Source organism: Xenopus tropicalis, chromosome 2 (assembly GCF_000004195.4).
Source record: "Xenopus tropicalis strain Nigerian chromosome 2, UCB_Xtro_10.0, whole genome shotgun sequence".
Taxonomy (NCBI): domain Eukaryota; kingdom Metazoa; phylum Chordata; class Amphibia; order Anura; family Pipidae; genus Xenopus; species Xenopus tropicalis.
The window spans coordinates 72,667,096-72,683,880 of record NC_030678.2 but is presented as its reverse complement, the minus strand read 5'-3'; the positions used below and the strand labels follow the sequence as shown (position 1 = coordinate 72,683,880).

The 16,785-nt window shown below is 37.6% G+C and overlaps 1 protein-coding gene across 2 annotated transcripts; it reads right to left on the bottom strand.

Annotated features, from left to right (window-relative positions):
- Positions 1 to 321: 321 nt before the first annotated feature.
- Positions 322 to 16,633, bottom strand: rbbp5 (retinoblastoma binding protein 5). Of its 2 annotated transcripts, none has more exon segments than NM_001030509.1 (14): positions 322 to 1,045; positions 2,651 to 2,728; positions 4,225 to 4,454; positions 6,584 to 6,653; positions 6,809 to 6,926; positions 8,024 to 8,095; positions 8,662 to 8,815; positions 9,006 to 9,125; positions 12,081 to 12,190; positions 12,317 to 12,479; positions 13,058 to 13,198; positions 13,467 to 13,639; positions 14,193 to 14,218; positions 16,367 to 16,633. In NM_001030509.1, coding segments are annotated over 14 exon segments (1,506 nt in total). In that variant the 5' UTR covers positions 16,386 to 16,633; the 3' UTR covers positions 322 to 1,013.
- Positions 16,634 to 16,785: the final 152 nt, after the last annotated feature.

Here is a 16,785-nt window from a genome sequence, read left to right as displayed (position 1 = left end):
TGCTAGGGCGAGGCATGTTAAAAACAATGTAAAATGCGGGAAATACAAATGTAAAATCCGGGAAGAGAGCCCATAGGAATGCATACAAATTGGTGGGACCAAAACAAAATGGTGTAAATGGCGGGAAAACATTAAATCCGGGGATGTAAATTCGGGGTTCTACTGTACCGTGATAGAGATCTGTGACTGCACAGCTGCAACTGATCTGCGGCCTTGTTTCTTAAAAGGTATGGAGCTCACCCCACAAAGGCAAACCTATGAGTTTCCCTCTCTTTTAAATTATTAACATGTGTTTTGCAAAGAAACAGGCAATAGCAAAAATAAACAAAACAAGGAAGTTTTATTTCCCCTGCCAGTAAGGAAGAACTGAAATCCAAGGGAATAAATTCATCTTCACATCAGGAAAATGAGAAAAAATATGAATTTAAAAATAATTATCAGTGAAAGACCTTTTCTCCTTCTCAGCGACACCTCAAATGAATCTCTGTTGTAGGATGGGCACTGAAGGCACAGTGAGTTTGTATCTGTAGCCCGAGCTTTCCTCACAGTGTTTATTGTCTTTCATTTTAAGAATGAATCCACTTTCAAAGTTTCCATTGATGTTCAAGATAAAAAGCAATAATAATCCAAAGAGAAGCCTTCTAGGGAACTGACCCAACTTAAATAAAATAAGGGAAGCCAAAAACAAACTGTATAAAAATAGAAAGACCATATTTCTTCTTGACGCACAAAACAGTAAACATTACATGTGAGAAAACATTACAAGTTATGCATCTGTCGCTGAAAAACGATTAAGAACCATAGGCGGTAGATGTTACCACTGTAAAGGAGAGAGACTGTAATGATACAGTTATACCATTAGCTGTGACTGGCAACGTGTCCATCCATATCATGATTAAATGAAGGAGGATCAGAAAGGACAAGGTTCCATGTGCTGTCCATGTAATGTACAAGGTTAAAAACAAATAATAAGCTGGTGGTATGTTTCCGACGGCAAGAGAAAGCTTGGACTCTTATAAAAGCTCAGAGATGGCAGCACCGCCTCCTGAAAAAGAACATGAAGCAGGTTGTTTTGTCATAAATGGCTGTAATTCTTAGGACAAGGTAGCAGGAGGCACAAACCAGCAAAGCAGAGGGTCACCAGCTGAATTATAAAGCAATACAAAAGCAGACAGGGATATAAACTATGCAGGTTTTTAAGAAGCTGTGTTGTCTACCCTTGAAACATAATATTAAATTGGAAGAAAAAAATTTTTGAAACCCAAAATACATCAAAATAACTAGGCTTTCTTATAAAGGGCACAGAGATTTCTCCTCACTTTTACTGGCATCATTTCTTGGCTAGTTCCATGCTACCAAAAAATTCAGCAGGTACCATTAATATAAACTGTTCAACTGACAAAGTAATATTTAAATATAAAATTTATATTGCCGATATAAATATATATGCTCATGGGTAAAATAAAGGGGACATATAATCTGCAACAAAATGCTTTGAGTGAAAAGCCATATAAACAGTGAAACAAGGTTTTTCTGAACTAAATTTCCTGTGAAAAATACTGCATTTAAAAAGGAATCAACAATGGAGTATAAAATGCAGAGTTTTGAAATAGGCTATAGGCCAGGCTATATGCATTATAGATCTATAGCCTTAGTTCAACAAAAATAATTAACTGTTTTTGTTAGAGAATAAAGGCTTGCGGAAAGAAATATGAAGCTCATGTCTTAATTCCATCGCAAGAATGGAATGAGAAGGTACCACTGAAATAACCTAACCTGTATTAGCCAATACCCTAATACTGCATATGGGATAGTCTTTACCCACTTTCCATTTATAAAAATGGGTGACACCCTTCCTACAGCAGCTGTTTGCATTCTCAGTTACGAATACCACCCAGTATATTCCCAAGCAAACCCCACAGTGACATGTGTTGTGTACATGTAATGTATGCCATTGTGCAGGGCATATTCTATTAATTTGAATGGAAAGCGGCTGCAGGATGGAGAGTACCACTTGGATCCCCATTCATTTTCCATATAAACCTCTGGGGTAAAAAAATGAGCACTCAGATTTGCTGCATGTCAATGGAGGTCTGATGCCATTAGATTATGCAAGGGAATGTTGTTTTCCCACAAAAACAAGAAGTGCTACAAAGGTTACTATGCCACCCAGTGTGTTACTAAAAGACAATAGTCTAACTCTACTAAACCATTCAAAGCCAGCAACTGATGCTATGTAATACTGAGCTAAAGTAAAATTTCACGTAGGCAAACTTCATAGACAGTATTCTTTCTAAAAAATAAATAAATAAATAAATAAAAATAAAAGTAAATAAGTATCACTTACAAACTGTTCTTATAGGGGGTTGGGGTCAAGTTGTATACCTTTAGCAGTGGATTTACATGAATGTGCTTTTTGTCCAGCTGCCACCTGGTGTGACAGACTTAAGAGGAACTTGTGTAGGGGTGGTGCCTGCGTGAAGCCAAAGCCACGGAAGCAGATGGGAGAAGCCAGGTTTGTGTTAATTCTCCTTACCTGTCAGCACCTGGGCCAGCTCACTTGGAGCTTTGCCTTTCATTGCTGCTTCTAATGGCATGCCCCTGTCCCCTTTGGATGTTTTCGGTTTAAACGGAGAGTCTCTTTCTTTACCTTTAACTCCTTTTGGCCGGCCTGATTGTTTCTTCTTTGATTTACTGTCCCCTTTCACTCCTAGCAATGGATGAACTTCTGCAAAATTTGTAACACAGTTAAAAGAAAGAAAATAAATGATTGCATTATTGAAACCAGAATGCATTCAAGACACCATGAAACAAAATATGTTCCCCTAATTCCTAAATTGAGTTCTCATTCAAATCAAAATTTGGTATGTTACAGATGGACCCCTTCTAAGCAACTTTTCAACTGATCTACATTATGTTTTTTTGAATAATTTGCATTTCCATTTTGCCTATTTCCAGCCACAACTCCAAATGTATTGTTAGCATTGTTATTTTTTTATTTTAGATTTACTTTTAATATTTTATTTTATAACTGCTGCCTGGTTGCTAATGGGACAGGCAGCAATCTGAGCAATAATAGAAATAAATAAAAAAAATATATTATATATATATATATATATATATATACATAAATAACAACTGCAAGATGTCTAATAGTCCAGGAGGTCACAAAGGAACCCAGGGTAACTTCTAAGCAACTGAAGCTGAAGCTGTTCTGTATGGCACAATTGGCTAAAATTCCTGCAAGTCGATTGATGCAGGACTGATCATTTGTTAAAAGTAGATAGATAAAACCTAGTTTAAGACTAGCAAACAGACCATATTTTTATTTTATTATGACGTCACTGAATCTGTAAATGGTTATCACAATAAAATAAATTTAAAAGTTGTTCAAATGAATGTTTAGGCCTTACAACTCAGTAATATAATCTATATAAATTCTGTATTAGTTAAAAAAAATTGATGTGCAAAGTGCACAAATTTTCAGATTGCCATGTTTGTTGCCCCCACAATGGATTGGTTTTTTTTGAGTCATTGTGGTGGATACAACTCACAGCTGCAATATTGCAATATCCCCAATAAGTCAAAATGTTGCTCCTCATCCCAACGGGATTTTTAAACCTGCCCGAACCACTTTTGGCTGATTTTCATCCATCGGAGGGCAACTAAAATGGTCTGTCAATTCAGTTGTTTTCAACAGACTTATCAGACCATTGATCTGTGTAAACTTATGTCAGCCAATAACATACATTGGCATGTGCTAAAAGACATGGAATAAAAAAATTAGGGTTGCTGACTGACATAAAAAAAGATCTTCATTCAACCTGCAACATATATCTAATGCTGGCCATACACGCGCCGATGATTCGGTGACCAAAGAGAAGACCAATATCGCAAAAGGCTGCGGATATCGGTCGACTCGCCGATCGGGTGGGTTAAAAGATTGTGATCGGGCGCCATTGAAGTTGCCTAAGCAAAATCTACCTTCAGGGCTGAATCGGCAGAAGGAGGTAGAAATCCTATTGTTTCTACCTCCATATCTGATGATTCAGCCCTTAACATTTGTGGAGGAAGGGAACGGTCTTTCATGCGACAGATGGTCGCAAGAAAGATCGAAAATTGCCATGTGTGTGGCCACCTTAAGCTATGTGATCATTTATCTGGCAACACCTGGCATTGTGCACTTCCCCTCAAACCTTTTGTCAGAGGTACTGCTAAACTTACCATCATTAGGTACTCCTTGAATATCAATTGTTGTGGTTTTAGGCTTCTTTTTTGGAGGCTGAACACCATCAGAGGAGGCTTGCCTTTTCTTGTCTGTTGCAACTCCATCTTCACTCAGTGACATCTGAACAGCATCAGGAGGTGGCCCATAGGGGTTCTCCTCTGGGTCCTCCACCTCAGGGGCAATGGGTAGGTAGAGTAATGCTTTGGTATCTTCAAGATCTTCGTCACTGTAGGAAAAATATACTTTTCTTCTAAATACCGCACAACACACCTTCACAACCACACAACTCAATCTCTATTGGCTGGCTGCTAGGGTAATTAAGCCATAGAATAATTGGGGGGATCCTTAATGGAGAAGGATCTGGGGGTTTTTGTAGATAACAAGTTGTCTAATTCTAGGCAATGTCATTTTGTGGCTACTAAAGCAAATAAAGTACTGTCTTGTATAAAAAAGGGCATTGCCTCAAGGGTTAAAAACATAATTTTGCCTCTTTATAGGTCCCTGGTAAGGCCTCACCTTGAGTATGCAGTGCAGTTTTGGGTTCCAGTCCTTAAGAAGGATATTAATGAGCTGGAGAGAGTGCAGAGACGTGCAAATAAACTGGTAAAGGGGACGGAAGATTTAAGCTATGAGGTTAGACTCTGTACAAGTACATTTTAAAGGGGATTATAGGCAGATAGGGAATGTTTTTTTCCCATATAAATGATCAATGCACCAGAGGCCATCCCTTTAGATTAGAGGAACGGAGCTTCCATTTGAAGCAGCGTAGGTGGTTTTTCACGGTGAGGGCAGTGATGTTATGGAATGCTCTTCCTAGTGATTTGGTAATGGCAGATTCTGTTAATGCCTTTAAGAGGGGCCTGGATGAATTCTCGAACAAGCATAGTATCCAAGGCTATTGTGATACTAATATCTACAGTTAGTATTAATGTTTGTATACATAGTTTATGAATGTGAGTGTATAGATTTGTAAGTATAGGTTTGTGTGTGCTGGGTTTATTTGGAACGGTTGAACTTGATGGACTCTGGTCTTTTTTCAACCCTATGTAACTATGAAAGGCTAAGCCAAGAATGGTAGAACAAAAATAGAAACTATTTAAAAAAATATATATATTAAATATAAATAATATAGAATGAGGACTAATTATAAAGTACAAAGTTCTTAAATGAGTCCCCATTAAAAAACTATTTTTTTCGAATAAATAATAATAATAATAATAATAATCTTTCCCCAATATATATTTCATTGACCATTTTCAGTGGTTTTAAAGTGATTTGTAAATGTAATTACTAATTAAAGCACTGTTTACTTCTTTCTGTTCTCTGGTTCTGACTATTAAAACAATGTAACAGAACTTGGATTTTCTCAAGATCTTTTAATCAGGTACTTTGTAGATGTTTCATCAGGAGTCAGAACCAGGAGTGCAGAGAATGTAAATAGCCAGACATATATTTTTATTAATTTATAGCATTTACAATTTCAAATAATTTTGAAAACAATGAAAATGTTTAAAGGGGTCAAAAACAACTTCCCTATGTACTGCTTCAGTATTTCATTTTCCAAATCCTTGCAGGCGCTTCCCAAGCTGCCAACTTTGGCAGCATTCTTTCTTCAGTAGTCCAGGAGTGCAGGCGGCACACTGGTTTTAACATTGCAAGAGGCACAGCCAATCCCTAGCTTGTGAGTGGGGACTGTTTGTTTTAGCCTGGTGGCTTATATTAAAGCAAGAAAGACAAGGGGGACACAAACTAAATAGAAATTAGCAACTGAAAGTTAAGTGCTCAGCATGTAATACAGAATGGCAGTTTCTGCCTGCAAATGCTCCAATAGTAAGTAACAAAGTGGCTTCAGAGATGTCTGACCTGAAAAACTAAACCAACAGTGGGGTAGTGATAATTACGTGAGCCAACAAGAGGCAAAGAGGTTGCAAAGGCAACTTGGAAACCGCTGGAGGGTGTCAGAGAGAGGAGAAAGTAGAGCAGAATAGCGACAAGAGGTTCTGTGGTGCTCAGAATGGAAGGGTTAGCCACCTTAACCCATGCAGTACTTTTACTTAAACTGTCTATATTATGCCTGTCAATTACAAGCAATGACTGCTTCCTGGCATTGTCAGCAGGCACACCCGCTGCGTATTTCACCAGAGACACAATGAAAAATTTAAGTAAAACTTAAAGATGTGTTTCAAAAAGGTATTTAGTAATGCCAGTTTTTTGTTTTAAACAAAGTGATAGACCTGAGCAAAGGACACCCCTCCTGAATTAGTTATTAAGCTTCTGGAATTCTAACTGGCTGGCTAGACAGAACTCAAACACATTCATGATATTAGCAGTGTATAACTGTACAAAATGAAATACCTGCTGCAAAATGCTGCAATGGGGTCCACACTGGTAACATCTACCTCTTCATCCTCTGCAGCATCCCCTCCTTCACGAAAAAGCAGAATTTAGTAACATATTCTACTTACATACATCCTTTTGGGATAAAACTATACTCACCCATATTCAAATGAATCATAATAGCATCAACTGCAACAAGGCTAATGGTAGCAAACCAAGCCAAGTCTAGATATAATTTGATACCTGTCTGTTCAGGTTCACTCTTGTCTTCATCCTCTATGTCGAATTCAGACTCTCGCTCTTCATACTCCACATTCTCATCAAGTTCTTTAAAGTCAGGGGCAAATGCGCTCCAGTTTTCCTAGAAGGCAGAGCAACTGGGTAAGTTCCAGAACAGGAAGAGTGCATGATTGTGTTTGTGTGTGTAAATGTGGGGGTATTTTTAGTAAATGATGAAGCGCCAGAATTCATAATCCACTTCCATCTTGCTGGCAAGTCAAGCCAACATAGCTGATTTGCAACCCATCGCAGAGTTACAAAACTATGTAAAATATATGTAATTTGCCAAGGGATGCCCAAACTTTTGCATTAAACTATATATATATATATATACACACACACACACATACATATAAGGAAGCAGAGAGCCGCACACACAGGGACTTTGCCAAAAGATAAAAGCATTTATTGAAAAAGATCCGACGTTTCGAGCACCAACAGTGCTCTTCTTTAGGGACAGTTTTTGTCCCTGAAGAAGAGCACTGTTGGTGCTCGAAACGTCGTGTGCGGCTCTCTGCTTCTTTATTATTGTTTTTTTGCCAGCACCCAGGGCCTCTGATCTTTTGGATGGTGTGCTCCCGTTTATATTAAATATATACATACATACACAAAAACTCAGAATTATTTCAAACAATTTAAATACCTAGGTGCTGCTCAACTAGTTCGAATTGTATGTTTTGGACAAATTTCAACCCACAAGACCATAAACATATGTAAAGAAGAAAGTGTCGTTTCTTTCTTCTTTAAATATTGGGTTTTATGGGGTGAAATTTGTCTTTAAAAAGATCCCAAATAGGTGTCTATTTATATAGTGCTACAAAAGTATTGAATTATTTGGAATAAGATGTCCCCGTTATCAGGTCACTTAAAAATTCACGGACACTACTAGAAAATCCAGCTAGAAGGGCTGCACTGATTGCAGTTTAATTTAAATGCAGACATTGCAGGCTGCAACATGCATTTATTAGATGTGCCAACATTTTCAAGTAATCTGGTAAACTATTAATCTGGTAAATTATGGAGGGATAAGGACCACATCTAGGTAAATTAATTGTTTATTACACCCTAACAGGCAAGATTTTTTTTTTTCACCACCCTACAACCCCCACATTGGAAATGAGTTGAAATTTCAATCTTTACATTATTATACCTCTTTTGAAAAAAATAAATAAAGCTTACCACTTGATTCTGAGCCCAGATGGAGACCACACCACTGGAGATAGAAGCAATAATTGGGCGGACTGGATGCCACTAAGCAATAAGATGGTAAAAAAAAATTATTGAAGTTATATGAACTGATTTGATGCTTACCAAATGTGATTTTCTTAGACCTAAAGACATTTAGAATGCTCATATATTTATACATTACTACAATGATAGGCAGATATATTGGTATTATAACACAAGTCAAAAAATTGTCTTGTCCAAGGTGTTTAATAACATAGTATGCTACAGGCAACATTTAAAATAAAATAAAAATGTCCAATGGATTTGATTAATACAGTTATGGAATAAATATTTTTCTGGAAAGAAAAGATCATTTCATAACCAACCAATTAATCCTTGCACTAATAAACTGAATTGGTTGTGTTGGATCAAACATATATATTGATCATTAATAAATTAGCTCATTAGTAATTTCACAATGTATACCAACACTTTTGCCCATTTTTTTGTTCTACCCAACAAACTCTTTGTCTAGAATTCCTAATATGGGGTGACAATATAAATGTGTTAAATGAACAATATAAGGAAAGCTAGAGAACGGTGCACTGCAAGCTATGTAATGTGACAAAGCACAAATCAAGTCCACTCACTGCAACATCTAAAAGCAACTCCCCACGGGTTCCATGTAGGATTTTCACCAAGTTGCCAATACTCTTTTCCCATATATATAATGCATGCTGTCGTGCAGAGCCTGCCACTATGTATTCTCCATCACCTGAGAAGCAGCATTTCTTCCAAGGTGTCCTGTTATAAAACAAAAAGAATATGAATAACAGAAGGACTTATGTGGTAAGTCACGCACAAAATGTCTTAATTCTAGAACTTCTCTCGATTGAGAGAACTCAGATAACACCTCTTATTATTTCATGTGGTTTATTAATAGCTTGTCCAGCAGAACAGAACCAGTTCCCTGAAGTTCTTGTTAGATCAATACCTGTTTACCAAATCCTGGAGCTTTTGCATGGGTTCTGGCTCACCATCCCGCCCACATGTCAGTATCTCTCGTCCATCATACACTCTAATTATTCTGTCTGCTGTGTTTATCAGGAAACAGCTGTGTTGAGAAATAGAGACAACGTTTTCAATAGAAGGAAGAGAACAAATTAGTTCAAATACAATTTTAAACCAAAGCAGAATCTTAGTACGAAACTTTGAGTAAATTATAAAAAAAGGAAAGGCATTGTACAAAAACAACAACCTTTGGGAAAAATGTAAATTGCTGATGGGATGGTATACTCATTGATTCGGTTGCCCGAAGTTCCCTCGCAAGAAAAGTTCGGCGACTTTGGAAAACTGAAGTGACACGTATGCCATCCCACCGGCGATTTACATTGCCAGTGGGATGGCATGTCGGGGAGATTAGTCGCCCGCAATATTGAAGATTTATCACGGGTGACTAATCTCCCTTTGTGCCACTGCCCTAATACATTTTGTGAATTAAGCTACTAAAAATGCCTTCCCCTTCAAACAAAACATGGATTGTTTGCCTATATACAGGCATGGGACCTGTTATTCAGAATGCTTTTACGGATAAGGGGGTCTTTCTGTAATTTGGATCTCCATACTTTATGTGTACTAAAAAATAAATTTAAACATTAAATACATTAGTAATACTAATAAAAACAGGCCATGATCATGCCATTATGCAGTACATGTAGATGGGTATAAACTCTGTTTTGGGCTGGAGAAAGATGCATTATGGGTAGAGAAGATTCCCTGGGGGAGAGAGGCACACTGTGAAGGCAGAAGCCGGCGGCGGCGGGGGGGGGGGGGCATATGGAGGATGTTGGGGGGCGCATGCGCAGTAGAGACAGTGAGGGAAAGGGAGTGGGCATCCCTTGTTAAAGATGGCGGCGCCATTCACTGAAACAAGTATGTAGAATGTAGCAGGTGTATCTCTGTAAATCTTTCATTAGGCAAGCTAGAAATATAGGGTTTTTACATAGCAATAGTAGTACTATTTAATAGTGTGGTTAATGGATTTTGACTTTCCTTCTCCTTTAAAGGCAACTATAATTTGCAGCTGTACTTCAGCTGTACTTCAACATGCTTGTGGTGTGGATTCCCAGTCAATCAGATGTGTGATGAATTATACTTGAATTTTAAATACAGAGGACTCACATGTAAGAACGCACATACTCCCCTCAGAACAATGTCTTGCAGGCACTTTAGCCTTAGGGCTAAACTACACAGGAGATTTTGTATGATGCAGTCTGACAGAAAAAATGCATTCTACAAGTTGGATGTAGTTGCATTGGCTTAAAATATAATGGGACCAATACAAAAATCTGATGTGTAAACTACATGAAAGGGTTGCCATCTGACACTACATGCCTATAGGAAGGAAACGAAGAATGCTGCATATTAATCAGAGGAGATAAAATTTGATGGTGTCTGACAGACTTTTTTTCTCACTGAATTACACTGCTTGTCAGATGTAGATGCAGGAACAAAACACACCATCAGACTTTATCTAATCCAATTTATAGTCTAAACAGATCAGATTTTGTAGGATCATACAAAATCTTGTGCTCTTGCATAAAGGATCAGATTAAATCTGACCCACCAAATCTCCCATGGAGTATAGCCTCTAAGCACAACATTGGTGATTTTTAGGTGTTACTAGTACTTGTGATTTAATGGGCAATTTACCCAAGAAAAGGAAAAAGCTGGCACAAAAATGGTAATAGAATATTAAGGTGATAGTTAACATAGTAATGTAGGTTGAAAATAAAGACACATCCATTGTGTTTAAACTTGTGTCTAAATTGATCCTGCCAAACTGCTAGTTGATCCAGAGGATGGCAAAAAACGCCAACCAAATCCTCTCAAATTTGCCCCAAAGGGAGAAAAAAAAAATTTCTTACTCCACAATGGCAATCTGACCAGCACCTGGATCAACTCTGTACTAAGATCTCATTTCAGTATCCCTAAATGGTCTCACTTGCTAAAAAGCCATACACCCCTTTCTTTTATCTGATGTATATGCCAGTACAAAGACTTCAAGGAGAGAATTTCACAACTTCACAACTCTGGCCCAAAACGTTGCCAGAATCGGGGTCTACTATTTGAGCCACTAAAATCTTTTTATGCAGCCACTGTAACAGATCAGTGTGCTACAGCATTTTTTTACAAATGTTTCCTATTAAGTCATATTAACACATACCCCTAAATCCCCATGCTTCATCACCCCCGTGGATAGCACAGCAACCCCCAGAATACAATTCAACACCTTAGGGATCCCCTAACAATTATTTCCAAGTGCTAACAAACCGATAAACCCCCACCAGGCTTACCTCCCACAGGCAGCATGGAGCAAGCAGAATATGGCACATACAAGCAGGTAGAGTATGGCACAGGTAGCACAAGGCAGGCAGAGTATAGTACACACAGGCAGACTTTTTCGTACGGCGCACGACTTTTTCGTACGGCGCACGACTTTTTCGTACGTTTACACGAAAAAATCGGAAAGGTTTTACCGCTGTTTACAATTGTTCGGTACGAAAATTTTGTGACTTTCGGATCGCCAATACGATATTATCGTGACTAATACGATTTTTTCGTAAGCATTTTTGTGATATTTGCGATCTTCCGAAATTTTCGTTTCCAATACGATTTTTTCCCATTCATGATACGGATTCGTGGATTAGTAAATGTGCCCCTAAGTATATCACATATACTGCAACATCACTATCGAACATCCTATTTACTACACCATAAAAAGAAATAATGTTTGTCAGACATGACTTAACCTTTACAAAGCCATGCTGATTATCACTTACCATTCTCCAGAATAATTTTTTATTTAATCTTTTAACCTTAGATGTCAGATTTAGTGGCCTATAACTGCCAGGCTGAGATTATAATCCCTTTTAAAAATTGCAATTACATCCAACCGGAGTCGCCTGGCTAAACTGAACTAAGTTCTCTCCAAGGATGTATTCCATGAGGCCCTGGTAAACAATTTTCAGTGTTAATGGGACAATTTTAACTTTCTGCACCCTCTTACCTCCCCTTTCGTGCGAATTCTATGGATTTTATAGCTGTAGTGTTGCTAGTGCCGGTTGTTACTCTGAAAGATGCCACCAAGTCCTGAGTGTTTGTCTTCAAAACCAGGATCTGAGAAGAGGCAGATAGACAGATTGTGATATTGACAAAGCTAATCACACGTAGAATTGCCTTTGCAATTTGTTTTTTTTTTTTTTTTTAATCAGCCCCTTTGATGTGTTACTGTTTATGCCTCACCTTTCCCTTTGCATTCCCTGTGTATATGTACTCTCCTCGCCGATCAAAGGAAGCTACAACATTGAGGTCAGAATCATCATCCACTGGAAGGACCACATGGCTGGAGTCAGACAGTGTTAACATGACAGGGGCAGATTTCATAGGGCACACTAGAACTCTGTTCCTGTTTCAAAGAGAGGATGCCCATAATTACATATTGGGCATCTGATCCTTTAAGGTGTAGTTGTTTTTTATTAACAGAAATCTAATGAAATGTGTATAAATCTCTATAATACAGAAGAGTTTTCTATTTCACAATGGTGCAATACATCTATAAAAAGCTTTGTCTATAGAGTAAATCTACCCAAAAGCATGGTTAGAATCAAATCAATAGTTAATATCAAGTACAGAGTGGACATTTGGCTCAATAAATCAGTCAAAAATTGCATTTTTTACTGTATTTTGCAATAAGTAATGTATTTAAAAATAGAGGAATGAGATCAGTTATCCAGAATAATGGGGAGGCCATCTTTTATAGGCTCCATTTTAATAACAATTTCCTTTTTCTCTGTAATAATAAAGCAGTAACTTGTACTTGATCCCAACTAAGATATAATTCTTTTTGAGAGGCAAAATCAATCATGTTAGGTTTATTTAATTTTTACTGATTTAATTGCAATCAAGTCTACCCAACTGAAAAATGCTACTGTAAAAAAGTTGTGGGATAACCCCAACCCTTGCTCCCTCCTGCTTTCTACTTACTGATCTCTGGGGTGAAACTGAACTTTAAGGATTGGGGAAGGGAATCTGAAGCGCTGGTCACAGTCTCCTGACAAGACATCCCACAACGAAACCATGTTATCTGTTGAGGCACTAACTAGCTTGTGCCCATCTCTGCTCCAGCTGAAATAGTTAAAAAAAAAAAAAAATTGCTGTGCAATCTACAAAATACAACATTTGACAAGCAATCTCAAATTGTATTCACATTCCTAAAAGAACATCACTTTGTTTTAAAAGACAAAAATCCTCACAAGAGTTATGCATCTTGACAACTTTCAAAAGTTACTGATTTTTCTTGAACAATCAAATACTGGAGGACACTGTACTGGACCAATCACAAATTGGAAAAATATATGTTTTATGTTATTATTACGTCAGAATATATACATACCAAAGAGAGCACACAGGGTGGATATGGGCACTGATGATCTTAGCAATTCCTCTGGTAAGAAAATCCCAGATAACAATACGCCCATCATTGCAACCCACAGCAAGCAGTGTGCCCCATCTGTTGAAGGTGCAAGTAAGGGCCATGCTAATGCAGTCCAACGTGCCATCTGCTTCCTGCAGCAAACAAATAGTATTTGTAATAAAACTCTACATCACACATACATCTTATTATTATATTTAGCAGATGAGGTTACAATATATTTAATGTAGTAAAGCGGCAGCAAGTATTCTGTGTATTTCCATAAGTGCATCAAAGTGCTGCTGTACCTTCAAACAGCCATAGCTCTCTAACAAAAATTCTGAGCAAATAAGCTTTAGTGGTCTTTTAAAATTAGTGGGACTTCTTACCAAACTTTTTTTACCAGACTAAAACATGGTAATTGCAAATTTAGTAAAAATTTTAATTTTAATTTTTTCATGGCCAATAAAGTGGCCATTAAACATTAACATACTCCTTGCGCAGAATAACTTCTACTGACATATTTAACTTAAAGACTATAACGAAATAGCACAAATGCAATATCTTTAATTTGTGAAAGATAAGAAAGTATTATCTGCAAGCTATAATAAAAAGATTTGGTTTTTTTAATGAATTCATGTCTACAATTAAGCATCTGTACACTACAATAGTTGAAAGAAGAAGAAGAAAAGAAGGCTTTACACTTACTTCTGGGTAATTCTGCCCAAAGGATTCTAGAAATAAAAAGAAAACAAACAGTTTTAGTCAGAAAAAGCTGAATGCCTTTGTCTGAAAAAAACAATTATTCTCAAAATAATATAAAAATTTATAGTGGCTTTAAATTTTTAAAACATTAAGAATGTAATGCTTACCTAAGAACAACCTGAAAACTTCACAGGAATCAAAGCTTAGGGCAAGGGAACATAGGACATGCGTGTGGGAAAGCACAGGCTGACAATCTTCTAGTTGAGTCTGTACCCGGAAGCACTAAATCTGCCAACAAACGCCATGTCTCGCATTTGTTGGCAGATATTGGCTGCATTTGTCTGCACCTGGGCAGATTCAGTAGTTCTGGATGAAGGCACAACTAGAATCCCAGCGGCGGATTGTCAGCCTGTGTGCGCAGGCTGACTATCCACCTTGTGTGCCCTTAGCATTATAGCTTGTGCACATGAATTATTTGAGAACTTATGATTAGCCACAGGGATGATAAATTACACACTACCACCATTTTAACAACAGTGTGTAAAACACGAGTGTTAACTACACACTATACACAGGTGATAAAACCAGATACACAATAACTGGAGTTCAATCTATGTTTTGGCAGCCTGAAGAATAAGAACTACACGTAGTGAAGCAGAGCTGCTCCTCTTCCTCATCTGCTGATGCACCATGCGCTTAAAATTTCAAACATCAATTCATCTGCCACAATCACAGCAAGATCTGCCATAAGCGTCCACATGGTAAGACAGTATGGACAAAATTTTTAAACTGCCTGACAAAATTTGGACCTGTATGGCCAGCTTTCTGTCGCGGTCTAGAGCTATTCAAACAGACAAGGGAATCTACAGTTACTCAAACACCATTTGTTTACATTAAAGGAACAGTAACACCAAAAAATTCAAGTGTATAAAAGTAACTAACATATAATGTGCTGCTGCCCTGCACTGGTAAAAGTTGTGTGTTTACTTCAGAAAGTCTACTATAATTTATATAAATAAGCTGCTATGTAGCCATGGAGGCAGCCATTCAAAGGAGAAAAGGCACAGGCACAGGCACATAGCAGATAACAGATAAAACACTATTGTATTCTACAGAACTAATCTGTTATCTGCTATGTAACCTGTGCCTTTTCTCCTTTTTTCCAGCTTGAATGGCTGCCCCCGTGGCTACACAGCAGCTTATTATATAAATTATAGTAGTGTTACTGTAGCAAACACACCAGTTTTACCAGTGCATTATATTTTTATTACTTTAAAGCTCTTTAATTTTAGGTGTTACTGTTCCTTTAAAAATAAAAAAATCTCCACTCAAAAACAGTTTGTTCAATAATGGAAGAAAAAGTAACCAATTTTCCAATATACAGTAAATAAAAGATTTCATGGATTTAATGTTATCTGTAAATTGCTATTGAAATCAATATTTGTATATGCCTTTCTGCATTCTAGGTCTGACTTGAAATAAAGTAGCCGTCAATTCTCAAAGTCAATTCTCCAACATGTCTGTTAATCAGCTGGCTTCTACATTGTATCAGGATTCAGACTCATCAGTACAAACAATATGAAAGGTCTGCCAGATACTGCTTTCTATAGTGTTAGGTTTACAAATAACCATTCTAATGAAACTTTGTATATTGGAAACTTGCTAAGAATTACATTATTTTACTTCTAAGGTGACATATTATGCATCACATCACAAATTAAGAATCAATTGGTATATGTCTCCTGTAAAAAATTAAATCAAAGGCTCTGGTTAACTTTTAGTATGAAATAGACATTGATATTTTTGTTGTTTTCTACATGTACGTACAATTGTGCAATACAGCAATTATATTAGTCCCATTTTAAAGGTACAACCCGCAGATTCCAATAGTAAGAAATGTAATTAAAAAACTATCCTTTTAGAATCACAACCTAACGGTCAGCGATCCTTCGCATTCACTGTGTGTCCTGACGTTCATTGTTGAAGTGACAGAAAAAGCACGATGCAATCACAATCAGAATCTCATACGGCAATTCACATGTACAACCTACTGGTCCCCTTATGTTATTGTTGAAACAGTGATAACGTACAGAGCTGTAGTTCATTCATCTATTTTTGGAATGCAGTTTGCGCGAAATTTCTGTACCAAGCCACTGTCATTCAACATTCCCACTTACCTAGTAGTTCTAGATTCATCTTTCCGTATATGGTTCAGAACCCTTTCAAACTACCCGGGGCCCCGCGGGGGCCACAATATGGAAGCAATGCCCGCAGAAAGGTACGAGTCTAGGGCTACAAAAGAGCAAATCTCCTTGACACCCGATATCAAAGAATCAAGTAGCGCCACGGAAAACCACTGGTATCCTCAAGCACTGTGGTAAACTCTCCAGGCCGGCCCTCTACGGACTGTGCAGCTCTGTTAGTGATCCGACAGAAAACACTAGGGAGGGATCAAGGTTCCGGATGTGTTTATCGCTATGTCAGGGGAGGAGCTGGTTGAAATACTAAACTGCCGGAGCACTATAATTTTGCTTTCATCAACAGGGTCGCGAATACAAGTATAAACACATGCGTATCTATATGTTATTAGTCAATT

Coding starts and splice junctions, on each gene's coding strand:
- rbbp5 (XM_012963788.1), bottom strand. Junction 12,480..13,057: donor CAGTTTCACCCCAGAGATCA/GTAAGTAGAAAG, acceptor TCTTTGAAACAG/GAACAGAGTTCTAGTGTGCC. Junction 6,927..8,023: donor TCTGGGCTCAGAATCAAGTG/GTAAGCTTTATT, acceptor TCTGCCTTCTAG/GAAAACTGGAGCGCATTTGC.